Here is a 14,559-nt window from a genome sequence, read left to right as displayed (position 1 = left end):
GGAAATACTGGGTCTTGAAGAAGGGTATAAAACCCACTCCTTTGTCTCGATAAATGTCTCAGTCCCTCGATGGGTCTGAGTCTGCACCCCCTTCATTTACACACAGGCTGAGCTGCCAGGTAGCCCTGGGCCGGGCAGGAGCCTGGGCTGGGGCTGAGGGGTCTCTTCGTTATGGGGTGGTTGGGGTCTCCTGGATGAGTTAGTGGGGAGGCTGGGGGCAATCGTGCAAAGCAGTGGAGCCCCACAGGATGCATCTCTTGCCTACAGAAAAAATCTTGTTCTTGCTTCTCAATGGACAGGGCTTAGAGCACACACATCATAGCTCTCAATCCCGCCCAGCAGACAATGGGTAAGTTGGACGGTTTCTGATGAGTGGGGCAAAGGGACCGGATGTGGGACTGCATGAAGGAAGCACGAGGACCCTGGGGTTTGTCCCTTATCTCCTCACCTCCCGGGCATCTTCGGGGCTGAATGATAGTAGGAGTGGGAGAGCTGCTGCTGCCATTGGGACCCTGCCCTGCCCAGCACAGGGTACTCGGATCCGGCAGGGAGGGGCTTTACTGCCCACACACCCGCCCTTCTGTAATTTTCCTTCTTAGACTTTCTTCTTCCCATGGTGTTCATTTTGGGCCTTGTCACTGGAGCTGCACTTATAGGTGAGCACTGGGTATGGGATGAGCAGCGCTCAACTTCACTTGTGGTGCTGTTCAGAGGGAAGAGGCAGCACTGGCCCCTGCCTGCAATTCTGCCTGCCCCCCTCGCTGTTGCAGCCCTGCACACTGTTCCTCTCCTGCTGCCCCTGGGGTGTCCCCGTCCCTGCAGCCCCAGCCCTCGCTCCCTGCTCTGCTCCCTGGGTGCTTTTGGGGAGACCAGTGCTGGTGCTGGTGGCAGGGGGAGATGTGGGTCACAGAGAGCACCCTGACACTGCTCTGTGCTCTCTGCAGGAGTGGCAAGAAATCGGCCCGTGGACTTGGCTGTGAATGTCCGTGGTGCACGTCTCCTTGTTGGTGAGTGGGGAGGGCAGGGAGCTGGGCTGTGCTGGGTGGGAACACGGGGCTGGAGCCTGGGCTTCCTCTCCAGCCAAAGCAGCCCTTGAACCCCTCACTGCTCTGAATGTGCCCAGACTGTGGCATAGGGATCAATCCCAATGCAGTGGGAAGAGCCAGGACCTGCTGGGACAGGGCTCAGGGCTGAGGCCATCAGGGGCTGTGCAGGCTGGTGTCTGCTCTGGGGCAACAACTCCTGTGTCCAGTGGCAGCAGTGACCAGAGGCAGAAAGGGAGAGCAGAAAGGGGTTGGACGTGCTGAGGGAGCAGAGCTCACTGCAGGCCAACTGTCTGGCACAGAGTGAGGAGACCCTTGCTGGAGAGACATTGCTGGCTGTCCCTGTCCTGTGCCTGTCCATCAGCAGGGAGCCTCGATGCTTCTGGGAAATGACACTCCTGTTTCATTATAGGAAGACAAAAATCTGATTACCACCGCCAGTGATCAGAAGCGGATTTGCTTCCTTCCAAGCAGCCTGATTCATGTCTTCGCACTCCTGGAACTGGGAAACCCCTGCTGACCCCCAGCTGTCCCAGCAATCCAGATCTGGATTGCCTTGAGCCATAAATGCTTTGAAAGCTTAATAAAAGTGGATTACTCGTGTGGGTGTGTGGGGTGATGCTTGCTCTGTGTGCTTGGATCACTGATGCCAAGCCAAGCAGGAGCTCCTGGAGTGCTGGAGGGACATTCTGGGGGAGCATGGCTGTGGTGGCAGCCCCAGGGGTGGCTCACAGCAATGCTGGGGTGTTGGGTGTGGCACTGAGCAGTGACTCTGCTGCCCGTGGGTGCAGTGAGCAGGGCCAGTGAGGCGGGGCTGTACTTGGCACCCGGACAAGGAGCTGTGGTGCCTGTGCCAGGGCTCCCGGTGCTGTCACTGCACAGGAGGTGAGCAGGGGCACGGGGCTGTGGGTGGTGGGTGCCCCCTTACACTGGCCCAGCTGCACCAACCTTCAGCCACTGCTCTGGCACACGGACAGATGTGGGGGTGTGGAATTTGGGGGTTCTGGAGGGTGAAGGTGGACAAGGGAACATGTTGGTGCATCATGACCCAGTGCAGCAGCAGCAGCAAGGAGGATCTGTGCCAAGCCAAGAGCCAGGGCTGAGGGGGATTCCCCCTGTGGAAGAGGCTCCAAGCACAGGCACCCAGCTTTGCCATCCATCCCTGCTGGCCCCTGTGGGCTCACAGGACGTGGCCCTTGGCTGTGCCCCCATCTCCTCACAGGTACAGCTCCCTGGTGCTCCCACAGCCCAAACCACTGAGCCTCAGCTGCATCCCGGAGCATCCCATCGCCCACACAGGGCCGTCAAACCCCCCAAAAAACAGCATGAGCTTCCTCCAGCTGCTGACAGGCTTTGGCTCCGAGGTACACACAGGTTGCCCACGGCTCCAAACACAAGGAGCTCCGGAGTGGCTGTTGGCACCGGGGCCATATGGGCAGTGTCTGCACCTGGGCTGCACTGGGCAGAGGCCAATGGCGGGACTGGGGTGGGCAGGAGGTGCTCCCCACTGTCTCTGTACAACCTCTGGCTCTACCATGGCCACTGGCTCCCATCCAGGCACTGGAGGACTTTGTTATAAACTATGTTTGATTCACCTTGTGCCGGTGACACGTGACAGTCTGGGTTGACAATGCTGAGTGTCCCGTGCCGTGCCCCATGTGTGACCTCAGGGCTCACCCCAGACTCAGTTGAGTTTCAGTTCCTGTATTCTCTCTATTACATTCCTCAAATGTATGCATTACCCAACAGTGTTGGTAAACAAGGCAGCACAGTATTTCCCCAGTGCAGCCCTGGTTTCGTGCCTGAGATGTTTTGGTTTTCTGAAATTCTTTTCCCAGGGAATTTTCTGTAAATAAGAGAAGGGTTTTTGTAACTGTAACTTTGTTTGCATTCTTTCTCTAGGAGGATTTCTTCTTGATGTCCCCCTGCTCTGACCAATGGGAGTGAAGAGGTTTTGTTTCACCAATCCAATTGGTCTGCGTAGAATAGTGTAAAAGGGAGACACATCCCAAAAATAAAGGAGTCATTTTCAGCCTTCTGAAGTCCGAGCCTTGGGTCGTTGTGGTGTACAACAGCGTCACCTCAGCACTCTGAACTTTGGCATCCCAGGGCAGTGCCAGCAGCATGTCCCGGCCTGGGGTGTCCCCGGGAGCAGAGCCCAGGTCCAGGGGTGCCCTCAGTGGCCCCGCTGCCCGCACTGCCCTGGGTGTGGGGACACCTGATGGCAGCAGGGAGGTGACATCTGGGGGATCTGCTCCTCCGTGGGGTGCTCCCCCTTCCTAGGGGGGATGGTGGGGACCCAATGCTTAGGCCGGTTTAGCTGGGGGTCTCTGGGCTGATTTCACCTCCTCGGAACTCCTCACAACTCTTGGTTGTTGTGTTGGGGCTGGGCTAGAGGTGATTTTCCTCCCGGGGCTGCTCTGGGGCTGTGCTTTGGGTTTGTGCTGAGCTCGGGGTTGATGATACAGAGATGTTTTGTTATTGCTGAGCTGGCCCAGAGCCGAGGCCTTTCCTGCCCCTCCCACGGGCACGCTGGGGAGGGATTTGGGAGTGTGGGAGAGGTTGGGAGGAGACCCGGCAGCGACAGATGACCCCAACTGACCAATGGGATATCTGAGACCTTGCGACACAGAATGAGCGGACAAAGGAAGGGGCATTTGCAATGATGGCGTTTCTCTTCCTACGGGGTGCTGCTCTCCTGGAGGTGCCGAACCCCTCCCTGCTCATGGGAAGCAGGAAATGAATTCCTGGGTTCGCTTTGCTTGCGTGCACGACTTTTCTTTCCCTATTAAACTGTTGATTTCAATCCATGAGTTTTCTGGCTTTTACCTTTCCACTCTCTCTTTGATCCGGACGCGAGGTGGAGGGATGGGGGTGACGAGCAAGCGGCTGCGAGGTGCTCCGGGCTGGCTGGGGTTAAGCTACGACAGCCACCAAAGCTGCCAACAGGGCTGTGGTTTGGCTGCCGTGCCGTGAGCCCCGGCACACACCGGGACCCTGGCACTTGTCTGCCGTGACCCCACAGTCTGGAACCCCCCTGGTGCCCTGGCTGGGACTGTCACCCCTGTGCCGTGCCCTCCTTGCTGCATCTGACCCCTCCCGGATCAAGACTCACGCTCTGCCCCTTTTCTGGGCGTGGCTGGGACGGGGCGATCCCAGGGCGAGCATCGGGACCATTCCAGTTCACGGGGCACTGCGGGCAGGTGAGTAACCCTGCGGGCAGGTGAGTAACCCTGCGGGCAGGTGAATAACCCTGCGGGCAGCATGAGCAGCAGGGGTAGCGCTGCTCCCTTCCCTCGGAACCTTCCTGTTGTCTTCATTTTCCTTTTCCTCTTCCTCTTCTCCCTCCTGCCCTCCTGCCTTTTTCCCTCTTAGCCGTGAGACAGAGGCAAAGGAGCTGCCACTGGAGCAGCTGCTCGAGCAGGTAAAGGTTTGTCACTCGGGTTCACTGCCAGGCTGGCGCCAGAGAGACTCAGGGTGCTGCTGTGAGGGAGGGGCAGCACTGGCCTGGAGCTGCAGGTTTGTCTCTTGGTGCCAAAATTGGGCTGACCTCTATCCTGTGTCACTCAGTGAAGGAGACTCTACCAAGATGCCCAAGAAAAAACCAACTCCAGATAAGAAACCCAAGAAAACGACAAATTCAGATGAGGAATCTGGGGATGAGTCAGCTTCTGATGATGAGCCTAAGAAGCCGACAAATTCAGGTGAGGAATCTGGGAATGAGACAACTCCTGGTGGCAAATCAAAGGATGAGCCTAGTCCAGGTAAAGTGCAGGGGAAGTTTAGGTTAGACATCAGGAAAAAAATCTTCTCTGAAAGACTGATTTGGCATTGGAATCATCTGCCCAAGGAGGGAGTGGAGTCACCATTCCTGGACGTGTGTAAAAAGAGACTGGATGTGGCACTCTGTGCCATGGTTTAGTTGATGAGGAGGTATTAGGTCATAGGTTGGACTTGGTGGTCTCAAAAGACTTTTCAAAACCTAATTCAGTCTGTCATTCTCTGTGACTTCTCAGGAGAAGCCAGGCAGATGCCTAATCCCAAGATCCCAGCCAGGCAGCCTGGTAGGCACTGGGAAGCCCCAGCAGCTTGGTCACCCTCTGAAGAGCTGGGGGTGTGCTGGAGTGCTAGGTGCCCAAAAAGCAAAAGTGCATTGCAGGTGGGGCTGTAGTGATGGTGGGTGTGCAGTGGGGGCCCAGGTAGCTGCTAAGTGCCTTCGGATTGCCTGTGCTCCAGGAAGGGATTCCAGTGAGCAGGATTTCCTGCTCTTCTCTCTCACCTCCTGCACAGGGAGAGGCTGACAAGGCAGAGGGTGGTTTGTTACGGACTCTGATTCATCTTGTGCTGGTGGCAGGTGGCAGAATGGGCTAACATGTGCTGTGTGTCCCGGCAGGGTGTGTGGGCACTCTGGGCTGTGCCCTTCGCCCTTTTCCTCCTAACCTGGCCCACCCCACGGGGACCCACTGAGACCCACCCACTCCCACTGGGACCCACCCCAGCAGTGGCCTCTTCCCAGAGATCTTCAGGGGCTGGGGGAGATGAGGGCAGGGGGAGGCTGGAGGAGCTGCTGCTGGCTCTGGGATCCTGCTCTGCACGGCACAGAGTGCTCAGCACTGCTCAGGGGAGATTTGCTGTCCATGTTCCTGTCCGTGCTCCTGTCCTTCCTGCCCTCCTGCCTTTTTCTTTCTTAGGGAATAATAGGAAAGTCATTAGAGGAGCTGCCATTGGAGCCGCAGTGGGAGCAGGTGAGAGTCTGGCACTGGGTGAGCAGCGCTCGGGTTCACTGGCCTGTCCCAGCCCCGTGTGGTCCTGCACTGGGCTGGGGGCTGCATGTAGAAGGGCTGGGGAGAATTGGGATGCAGGTGGGGTGGAGGAGAGGCAGCACTGACCCCTGCCTGCAATTCTGGAATTCTGCCTGCCCCCCTCGCTGCTGCAGCCCTGCACACTGTTCCTCTCCTGCCGCCCCTGGGGTGTCCCCGTCCCTGCAGCCCCAGCCCTCGCTCCCTGCTCTGCTCCCTGGGTGCTTTTGGGGAGGCCGGTGCTGGTGCTGGTGGCAGGGGGAGATGTGGGTCACAGAGAGCACCCTGACCCTGCTCTGTGCTCCCTGCAGGAGTGGCACTGATCGGCCTCCCGGTGGCTATCGGCGCGCTGGGCTTCACAGGAGCCGGCATCGCCGCCGGCTCCATCGCTGCCAAGATGATGTCGGCAGCTGCCATCGCCAACGGTGGCGGGGTGGCCGCTGGCAGCACTGTGGCCGTGCTGCAGTCGATCGGTGAGTGGGGAGGGCAGAGGAGCTGGGCTTCATCTGCGTGGCACGGAACACAGGCTTGGAGAGTCAAAGCAGCCCTTTATCTCCTCACTGGTCTCAATCGCTCTGCACTCTCTGGGTTCTCGCTGCCCAGGAGGAGTCCTTGGCTGGCTGTGCCCGGTGCTCGGTCCCTCAGCAGGCAGCATCGATGGTCCTGGGGCTACTTCACACCTCGTTCTGTCTTTGTAGGAGCTGCAGGTTTCTCTCTTGGTGCCAAAATTGGGCTGACATCCGTCCTGGGCTCAGCTGGCGCAGCAACCGGTGCCTGGCTCTCCAAGTGGAAGAAATCTCCGAGTGGCAAACCTTCAAATAAAAAACCTCCAAGTAAAAAACCTTGAAGGTTAAAATCCAAGTGACAAACGCATGAGAAAAGTAACTCAGGTGATAAACATGAGGAGGAGCTAATTCCAGATGAGGATACCAAGAGAAGCTAAGCAGATGCCTGATCCCAAGGCCTTGCCTGCATAATGGCAGGTAATGGAAAACCCCCCCAGACTTCCCAGGGCTTTGCCTCCCCTATTAAAAGCTTTGGATTCTCTTAGGACAACCAAGCTGGGGTGTGTGTTTGTGGTGCCCACATCCACTTGGAACTGCCAAGATTAAAATCATCTTCTTGGGATTCATGTTGAGATTTGAGGTGTAAAGCTCTGGCTAACTTCACTGTCTCACTGTCATAAACTCCCTCCTCCCTCCTGGCAGGTGAAAGTCAGGTATCCCAGCTCTTGTTTCTTTAATAAAAGTTGAATATCTGCTGAAAATCCATGAGCTCAGGGAATGTGATGTCCAATGGGCATTTCAGTTCTGTGGCTGGGGGAATCCAAGCTGCCCAAGTTCCTTTGAGCCTTTATGCCTTAAAAAACCATTCTGCATCTGTGTGACACTCTCTGGAGCTGAGCCAGCACCGGTGCCAGTGGCTGAGCATCAAGAACCTCCTCAGTGAGATGTTTTGAATATAGAACCATAGATCTTAGGGACTTTATTATATTAGTGTTTGCATCTCTGCAGCCTCAGGTTCAGGATTGATCTGGGGTGGGACAGGGCTGCTGGTCCTGCCAGACACACTCTGCCTCACTAGTACTGCAGGGCTGGGGACTTGTCTTGTGTCCTGGGAGCCGTGTCTGGGCTCCTCTAAGCTGGATCCCTGGGGATGAGCCATGTGGGAGCTCCTGGGGTGTTGGAGGGACATTCTGGGGGGAGCATGGCTGTGTCATGCTGTGTCCCACAGCAGTGGTTGGTGTCTTAGGGATCTGCTGAGCTGGGCTGGTGATGTAAGGCTGTGCTTGGCACCCAGGGGCTCCATGCAGGGAGCTGCAGCACATGTGGCCACGGCTCCTGGTGCTGAGTCACGGCCACACCGTGTCCAGCCAGCCCCTCCTGCCCACAGCCAGGCCCCCACACACCCCTGGCTCCCCTGTCCTGAGATGGGGCAGCCCTGGGAACCCAGGAACACTCCCTGTACCTGCCTTTGTCCTGTTCCAGCTGCAGATTTAGGGCTGGGAAGGTCACCGAAGTCAAGGTGTGTCCCCTCTGTCACTGCCATGGCCAAGCTGTGCTGGGGATGAGAAGCCCCCCACAGTCCCCTTAGGGTCTCAAACCTCTGAGCTCTCAGCTGAATCCCTCCTCCCATGGGTAAAGCACCTCCAGCCTTCCCTGCCCAGAGCTGGTGTCTGTGTCCTTCTCCTGGCCTTTGAAATGAGGTGGGCAGGGGCACGGGGCTGTGGGAGGTGAGTACCTCCCTATGCTGGCCCAGCTCCACCAGGCTGAACCAATTGCTGTGCTGGAACATGGACAGATGTGGGGATATGGAATTTGGGGTCCTGGGGGGTGAAGGGGTGCAGGGGAAGGAGTTGTGTGGGTGCAGAGAGCAGGAGAATGAACGGTGCAGAGCGGGGCTTGGGCTGGGTTTTGGGTGTGCCCCGTGGACACGAGGCCGGTGGAGCGGCTGCAGCTCTGCTCTCACACTGCCCGGGGCCCTCGCCAGAGCCGCGGGGTTTCACCGCTGGGGAAAAGCCCCGTGAAGGCTCAGGAGCCCTGGCACAGGCCTGAGGAGCCGCCGGCCCGGAGCCTCCTTCCCCATCAGCTCGCACAGCTCCCGGCCGGGCCGAAAGGGCTCCGTGCGGGGACAGCCCAGGGTGCGACCCGGGGACAGGAGCGCCCCAGCCCTGCTCTGACAGAGACAGCGACGTCAAGAGGAAAAAGAGCCAGTAAAACTCAGTGAACAGTTTCAGAACTTCTCCGATGTCAACTGACCTGACACACCTTACATACCTTTATTTTCCCGGCAGACTTTGGTCCCTCAGACAACAAGAGACACACAAGAGGTTGGTGGCGGGCGGTGCTGCTGTCCCGCGGTGGGTGTCTGGGGACAACAGCCTTTCCCTGAGCGGGGACAACAACGGGGGCTGCTCACCTCGCTCCAGCGGCAGAGCAGCCACCGAAGCCTGGGCTGGGCAGGGGCTGCGGCTGAGGGGTCACATCTTTGGGGAGGAGCGGGCCGCCTGCTGGGTAGGCGCGGGGTGACTGAGGGCGATCGTGCAGAGCAGCAAAGAGCCGCTGACCCACCTGCAGCCCACGGAAAAAAATCCTGTTCTTGCTTCCCGAAGGAGCAGGTTTAGGAAGACTCAAGCAGCCCTCGCTCCCGCCCAGCCCACCATCATGGGTAAGTTGGGTGGCTCGTGGGGTGGGAGACACGGGACGTGACGTGGGACAGATTGGGGGGGCACGGGGACCTTGGGGTTTGTCCCTTCTCCCCTCTCCTCTCCCCAGGGGGTCTGCAGGGCTGAAGGAGGCTGGGGCTGGGACAGCTGCTGCTGCCACCGGAGCCCTGCCCGGCACAGGGTCTGGGCTCCTGTGCCCAGAGGAGCACAGGAGGAGCTCCAGTGGGAGCCGGGAGGAGCTTCAGTGCCCACATTTCTCCTACCTTCCGCCGTTTTTTGCCTTTAGGTAGAAGAGTCGCCGTTGCAATCATCTCTGGACTCATCATTGGATCTATAGTTTTAGGTGAGGTCTTGGCTCGGGATGAGCAGAGCTCGGCTCCGCTTGGGGAACTGCTGAGAGGGAAAGGCAGCACTGGCCCCTGGCTGGAATTCTGCCTGCCCCCCTCGCTGCTGCAGCCCTGCACACTGTTCCTCTCCTGCCGCCCCTGGGGTGTCCCCGTCCCTGCAGCCCCAGCCCTCGCTCCCTGCTCTGCTCCCTGGGTGCTTTTGGGGAGGCCGGTGCTGGTGCTGGTGGCAGGGGGAGATGTGGGTCACAGAGAGCACCCTGACCCTGCTCTGTGCTCTCTGCAGCAGCAGCAACAACGGATCAGAGCAGGAATGCCGAGGGTGCAAACTGCGATGCTGGTGAGTGGGGAGGGCAGGGAGCTGGGCTGTGCTGGGTGGGAACACGGGGCTGGAGCCTGGGCTTCCTCTCCAGCCAAAGCAGCCCTTGAACCCCTCACGGCTCTGAATGTGCCCAGACTGTGGCATAGGGATCAATCCCAGTGTGGTGGGAAGAGCCAGGACCTGCTGGGACAGGGCTCAGGGCTGAGGCCATCAGGGGCTGTGCAGGCAGGTGTCTGCTCTGGGGCAACAACTCCTGTGTCCAGTGGCAGCAGTGACCAGAGGCAGAAAGGGAGAGCGGAAAGGGGTTGGATGTGCTGAGGGAGCAGAGCTCACTGCAGGCCAACTGTCTGGCACAGACTGGGGAGACAATTGGGTGCAGATTAACAAGTGCCCCCAGAGCCGAAAATTATGAGCCTCAGCTGCATCCTGGAGCATCTCATCACCCACAAGGGGCAGCCACCCTCCAGAACACCAGCCTGAGCATCCAGCAGCCACTGAGGAGCTCTGGGTCTGAGGTGCACATGGGTTGGCCCCAGCCCCAAACATGAGGATCTCTGGGGTGGCTGCGGGCACAGGGATCATATGAGCAATGCAGGTGACAGACGGGACTGACACGTGCCGTGTGTCCCGTGCTGTCCCGGGCTGGTGGGTGTGATGGGCAGGGCAGGGCAGGGTGTGTGGGCACTCTGGGCTCTGCCCTTCGCCCTTTTCCTCCTAACCTGGCCCACCCCACGGGGACCCACTGAGACCCACCCACTCCCACTGGGACCCACCCCAGCAGTGGCCTCTTCCCAGAGATCTTCAGGGGCTGGGGGAGATGAGGGCAGGGGGAGGCTGGAGGAGCTGCTGCTGGCTCTGGGATCCTGCTCTGCACGGCACAGAGTGCTCAGCACTGCTCAGGGGAGCTTTGCTGTCCGTGCTCCTGTCCTTCCTGCCCTCCTGCCTTTTTCTTTCTTAGGGAATAATGGGAAAGTCATTAGAGGAGCTGCCATTGGAGCCGCAGTGGGAGCAGGTGAGAGTCTGGCACTGGGTGAGCAGCGCTCGGGTTCACTGGCCTGTCCCAGCCCCGTGTGGTCCTGCACTGGGCTGGGGGCTGCATGCAGCAGGGCTGGGGAGAATTGGGATGCAGGTGGGGTGGAGGAGAGGCAGCACTGACCAGTGCCTGGAATTCTGCCTGCCCCCCTCGCTGCTGCAGCCCTGCACACTGTTCCTCTCCTGCCGCCCCTGGGGTGTCCCCGTCCCTGCAGCCCCAGCCCTCGCTCCCTGCTCTGCTCCCTGGGTGCTTTTGGGGAGGCCGGTGCTGGTGCTGGTGGCAGGGGGAGATGTGGGTCACAGAGAGCACCCTGACCCTGCTCTGTGCTCCCTGCAGGAGTGGCACTGATCGGCCTCCCGGTGGCTATCGGCGCGCTGGGCTTCACAGGAGCCGGCATCGCCGCCGGCTCCATCGCTGCCAAGATGATGTCGGCAGCTGCCGTCGCCAACGGTGGCGGGGTGGCCGCAGGCACTGCCGTGGCCGTGCTGCAGTCGATCGGTGAGTGGGGAGGGCAGAGGAGCTGGGCTTCATCTGCGTGGCACGGAACACAGGCTTGGAGAGTCAAAGCAGCCCTTTATCTCCTCACTGGTCTCAATCCCTCTGCACTCTCTGGGTTCTCGCTGCCCAGGAGGAGTCCTTGGCTGGCTGTGCCCAGTGCTCGGTCCCTCAGCAGGCAGCATCGATGGTCCTGGGACTTCACACCTCGTTCTATCTTTGTAGGAACTGCAGGTTTCTCTTTTGGTGCCAAAATTGGGCTGGCATCTGTCCTGGGCTCAGCTGGTGCTGCAAGCGGTGCCTGGCTGAGTGAAAGGTGCCCGTCTGAGTGAAAGAAACCTCTAAGTGACAAACCTAAAAAAGGACAAAAATCCAAGTGACACACTCAAGAAGTAACTCGGGTGACAAACATGATGAGGAGACCACTGCAGACAAGGGTCCGAAGAGAAGCTGAGCAGGTGCCTGATCCCAAGGCCTTGTCATGCAAGGTGATGGAAAACCCCTTACAGACACCTCAGGGCTTTGCCTCCCCTTTTAAAATCTTTGCATTCTCCCGAGCAGGGAGTGCCCTGAAGCCAATAAAGGTCCTTTGCCTGCAGCAGAGATGGTGTTCCTATGTCACTGCGGCTCTTGGGTGATGGTGGCATTAGGGGGTGACAGAGCACAGGGGATTGTTCAGTCCCCAGGACTCACCCAGTCACTGATGGTGCCCCCAGTTCCCCTGTGCTCGGTTTGGGGCAGGTGGGGAGGCACAGCCCACAGCAGAGGAACAAAACCGAGTGTGAGTGGGAACACCACGTGGGAAGCATCAGGTGTTGTGCAGATGATCAGCTGCAATTTTAACTGAGGCTTAAAAGCTGCTGAGCCCTCCCCATCCGAAATCCGTGAGATTCTGCTTTTCAACTGTGTATTGGTTTTGCAAAGTCCTTTTAGATTCCAACATCATACAGGAAAGGAGGATGGATGCACTCTTTTATTAAGGTTAAAGGTTTTTAATCACTTTTCCAGAATACAGATACGATTGAAACAAAAACTATTTGGAGGGTCTCCATAATTCACTGAATAATACCATACATTGAACTCTATAAATTCTCATATAAGAAAATGTCTGTTTAATATAGGTTCTGATGCACTGGTGACCTAGTCACATCTTCTGAAGTAACACTTTGCAGTTTTATAGCACCTTTCATCACGGGGCTGCAAAGCAGCCTATGGAATTCTGCCTCATAATGCCCAAACGAGGTAGGAAAGTCTGGCCAATTTACAGAGGGTACAGCCGAGGTACAGACTGGAAGGGACAAGACATGAGGTGCCACCAATCCTCAGGAGTGATGGGAACTGTGCGCTGGGGCTGGAGCATGAGTCGGCTGAGCTGGGGAGAAAGTTCAGGTGCCACCACCCTCCACCCTTCTGTCCAAAGCTTTGGCCTGGCTCCCAGCAGGCCAAAAAGGCCTTTTCAAATTGCTCTGGCTGTTTGTGGTATAAATATGCAGAAGAGAGGGTAAAAAGCCCAGGACTCGCAGGCCCAAGCCCCTTTGTTGATGTATCCAAAGGCCAAGAATCAAGACAACCAAGCTGGGGTGTGTGGCTTGTGCTGCCCACATCCACTTGGAACTGCCAAGATTAAAATCATCTTTTTGGGATTCATGTTGAGATTTGGGGTGTAAAGCTCTGGCTAACTTCACTGTCTCACTGTCATAAACTCCCTCCTCCCTCCTGGCAGGTGAAAGTCAGGTATCCCAGCTCTTGTTTCTTTAATAAAAGCTGAATATCTGCTGAAAATCCATGAGCTCAGGGAATGTGATGTCCAATGGACATTTCATTTCTGTGGCTGGGGGAATCCAAGCTGCCTGAGTTCCTTTGAGCCTTTATGCCTTAAAAAACCATTCTGCATCTGTGTGACACTCCCTGGAGCTGAGCCAGCACCGGTGCCAGTGGCTGAGCATCAAGAACCTCCTCAGTGAGATGTTTTGAATATAGAACCATAGATCTTAGGGACTTTATATTAATGTTTTGCCATGTACCATCAATTACCTGCCTCCCCAAAGCACCTTCCCAGCACCTTGCAACAGCTCTTCTGCCACTTGCTCTTCCTGGCATGTCCAAAATTGTTGCCTCTGAAAGGACAACACAACAGAAAACTTCTGGAATACTCCTTGGGGTTGTGGTGGGGAAACTGGAGATAAAAAGGTAAGTTCTCATAGCTCTGCTGCTGGAAGAAGTTGGTGTCAGTGGTCAGACTAAATGAGTGATTTCTTCCTTAGTTTAAAAAAAATCCACCTAAAAAAGGGCTGGGGTCAACTTCATAACCAATACAGCAATACTGTGCAATACCATTTGACCTCCCCATTGTTTTCCAAGCCAGTGGTTTCCTCTTGGGGAAGAGGCAAAAGCAGAGCCAGTCCTACCTGGCCAGCTCTGTGGCTGTGGTGCTGCACCAAAGGGATTTCCCTGTAATGAAAAGGAGGGGATCCCGTGGGGATTCCTGTGTCACATCACCCGCTGCAGATGTGGAGCTATGGCAACGTGAGACAAGGCCTGCAGCTCTCAGAGGCACCACACACCCATTTCAGTGCTCCCAAAACTCCTTCTAGCCTTTCTCCTCAGCAATGGACTGTGATTTTTACATATTTTTGGTGCTCATACACAGGTTAAAAAAAAACAACACCTCAACAGTTCATTTTCAGCAGCTGAACAGCTCAAAACTTATTTCTTACATATCATCTTACAAGGCTGATGATGCTACAGTGAAAGTGCTGCCAGGGAGCAGCTCTTTAATGAAAGCAACAAATATTTGTTTTGCCTTTGGACTGTTTAAACTGGATGAGAGGTCGAGGAAGGATGGGGAGGAACCTGTTGTGCTGAGGGGAGCAAAGCTCCAGCCACGCCAGGCAGTTCTGAGCACAGTAAACGTTCAGTGCACGAGCATTTGTTCTGTGTTCTTTGGTTGTTAAGGCAACAGGGAAACTGCTGCTCGAGGAACTCTGGTATGAGATTGTTACCAAAAAAACCAATGACTTTATTGCACATTCCTCTGAGTCACCTCTGTGAGCCCTGGCACTGAACCAGCAGCACACCTGGGGACATGTGATAAGGGACTTTGCTGCTGTTTTAAGTCTCTGAGGAGTTGGAAACTATTCCAGAGGAATCCTGGGATGGTTTTTTTTTTTAGCAATAGTTGGCAAATAATTCCCAAGGTAATTTAACCTTCTTTTGCACCTAGTTCTGTGGCTTTCACATGCTCACAGTTCCCTTCTTTAGTGAACTGAAGCCAGGATGGAGCAGCAGATTTGCACCAAGCACCTCCTGCACTGGGAGCTGCTGACACCCTGGTAGGAGGAAGTTTCCTACTTTTCT

The 14,559-nt window shown here is 56.7% G+C and overlaps 2 protein-coding genes across 2 annotated transcripts; both read left to right on the top strand.

Annotated features, from left to right (window-relative positions):
• The first annotated feature begins 4,632 nt into the window (after positions 1-4,632).
• On the top strand, positions 4,633-6,690 carry LOC136371408 (interferon alpha-inducible protein 27-like protein 2). Its single transcript, XM_066335509.1, has 4 exons — positions 4,633-4,807; positions 5,735-5,788; positions 6,154-6,315; positions 6,541-6,690. Exons 1-4 carry the CDS (start codon positions 4,633-4,635, stop codon positions 6,687-6,689), a joined length of 540 nt encoding a protein of 179 aa, XP_066191606.1. The 3' UTR covers position 6,690.
• Positions 6,691-9,006: 2,316 nt separating this feature from the next.
• Positions 9,007-11,534, top strand: LOC136371407 (interferon alpha-inducible protein 27-like protein 2A). The gene is made up of 6 exons (XM_066335508.1): positions 9,007-9,010; positions 9,295-9,351; positions 9,639-9,692; positions 10,633-10,686; positions 11,044-11,205; positions 11,428-11,534. Exons 1-6 carry the CDS (start codon positions 9,007-9,009, stop codon positions 11,532-11,534), a joined length of 438 nt encoding a protein of 145 aa, XP_066191605.1.
• The last annotated feature ends 3,025 nt before the right edge of the window (positions 11,535-14,559 follow it).

This window comes from Sylvia atricapilla, chromosome 24 (assembly GCF_009819655.1).
Source record: "Sylvia atricapilla isolate bSylAtr1 chromosome 24, bSylAtr1.pri, whole genome shotgun sequence".
In the NCBI taxonomy this organism is placed as follows: domain Eukaryota; kingdom Metazoa; phylum Chordata; class Aves; order Passeriformes; family Sylviidae; genus Sylvia; species Sylvia atricapilla.
The sequence above is the reverse complement of the archived record's forward strand: the minus strand, read 5'-3'. Positions and strand labels throughout refer to the sequence as shown.

Coding starts and splice junctions, on each gene's coding strand:
- LOC136371408 (XM_066335509.1), top strand. CDS start 4,633: ATGCCCAAGAAAAAACCAACTCCAGATAAGAAACCCAAGAAAACGACA. Junction 4,808..5,734: donor AAAGGATGAGCCTAGTCCAG/GTAAAGTGCAGG, acceptor TTTCTTTCTTAG/GGAATAATAGGAAAGTCATT. Junction 6,316..6,540: donor GGCCGTGCTGCAGTCGATCG/GTGAGTGGGGAG, acceptor CTGTCTTTGTAG/GAGCTGCAGGTTTCTCTCTT.
- LOC136371407 (XM_066335508.1), top strand. Junction 9,352..9,638: donor CATTGGATCTATAGTTTTAG/GTGAGGTCTTGG, acceptor TGCTCTCTGCAG/CAGCAGCAACAACGGATCAG. Junction 10,687..11,043: donor TGGAGCCGCAGTGGGAGCAG/GTGAGAGTCTGG, acceptor TGCTCCCTGCAG/GAGTGGCACTGATCGGCCTC.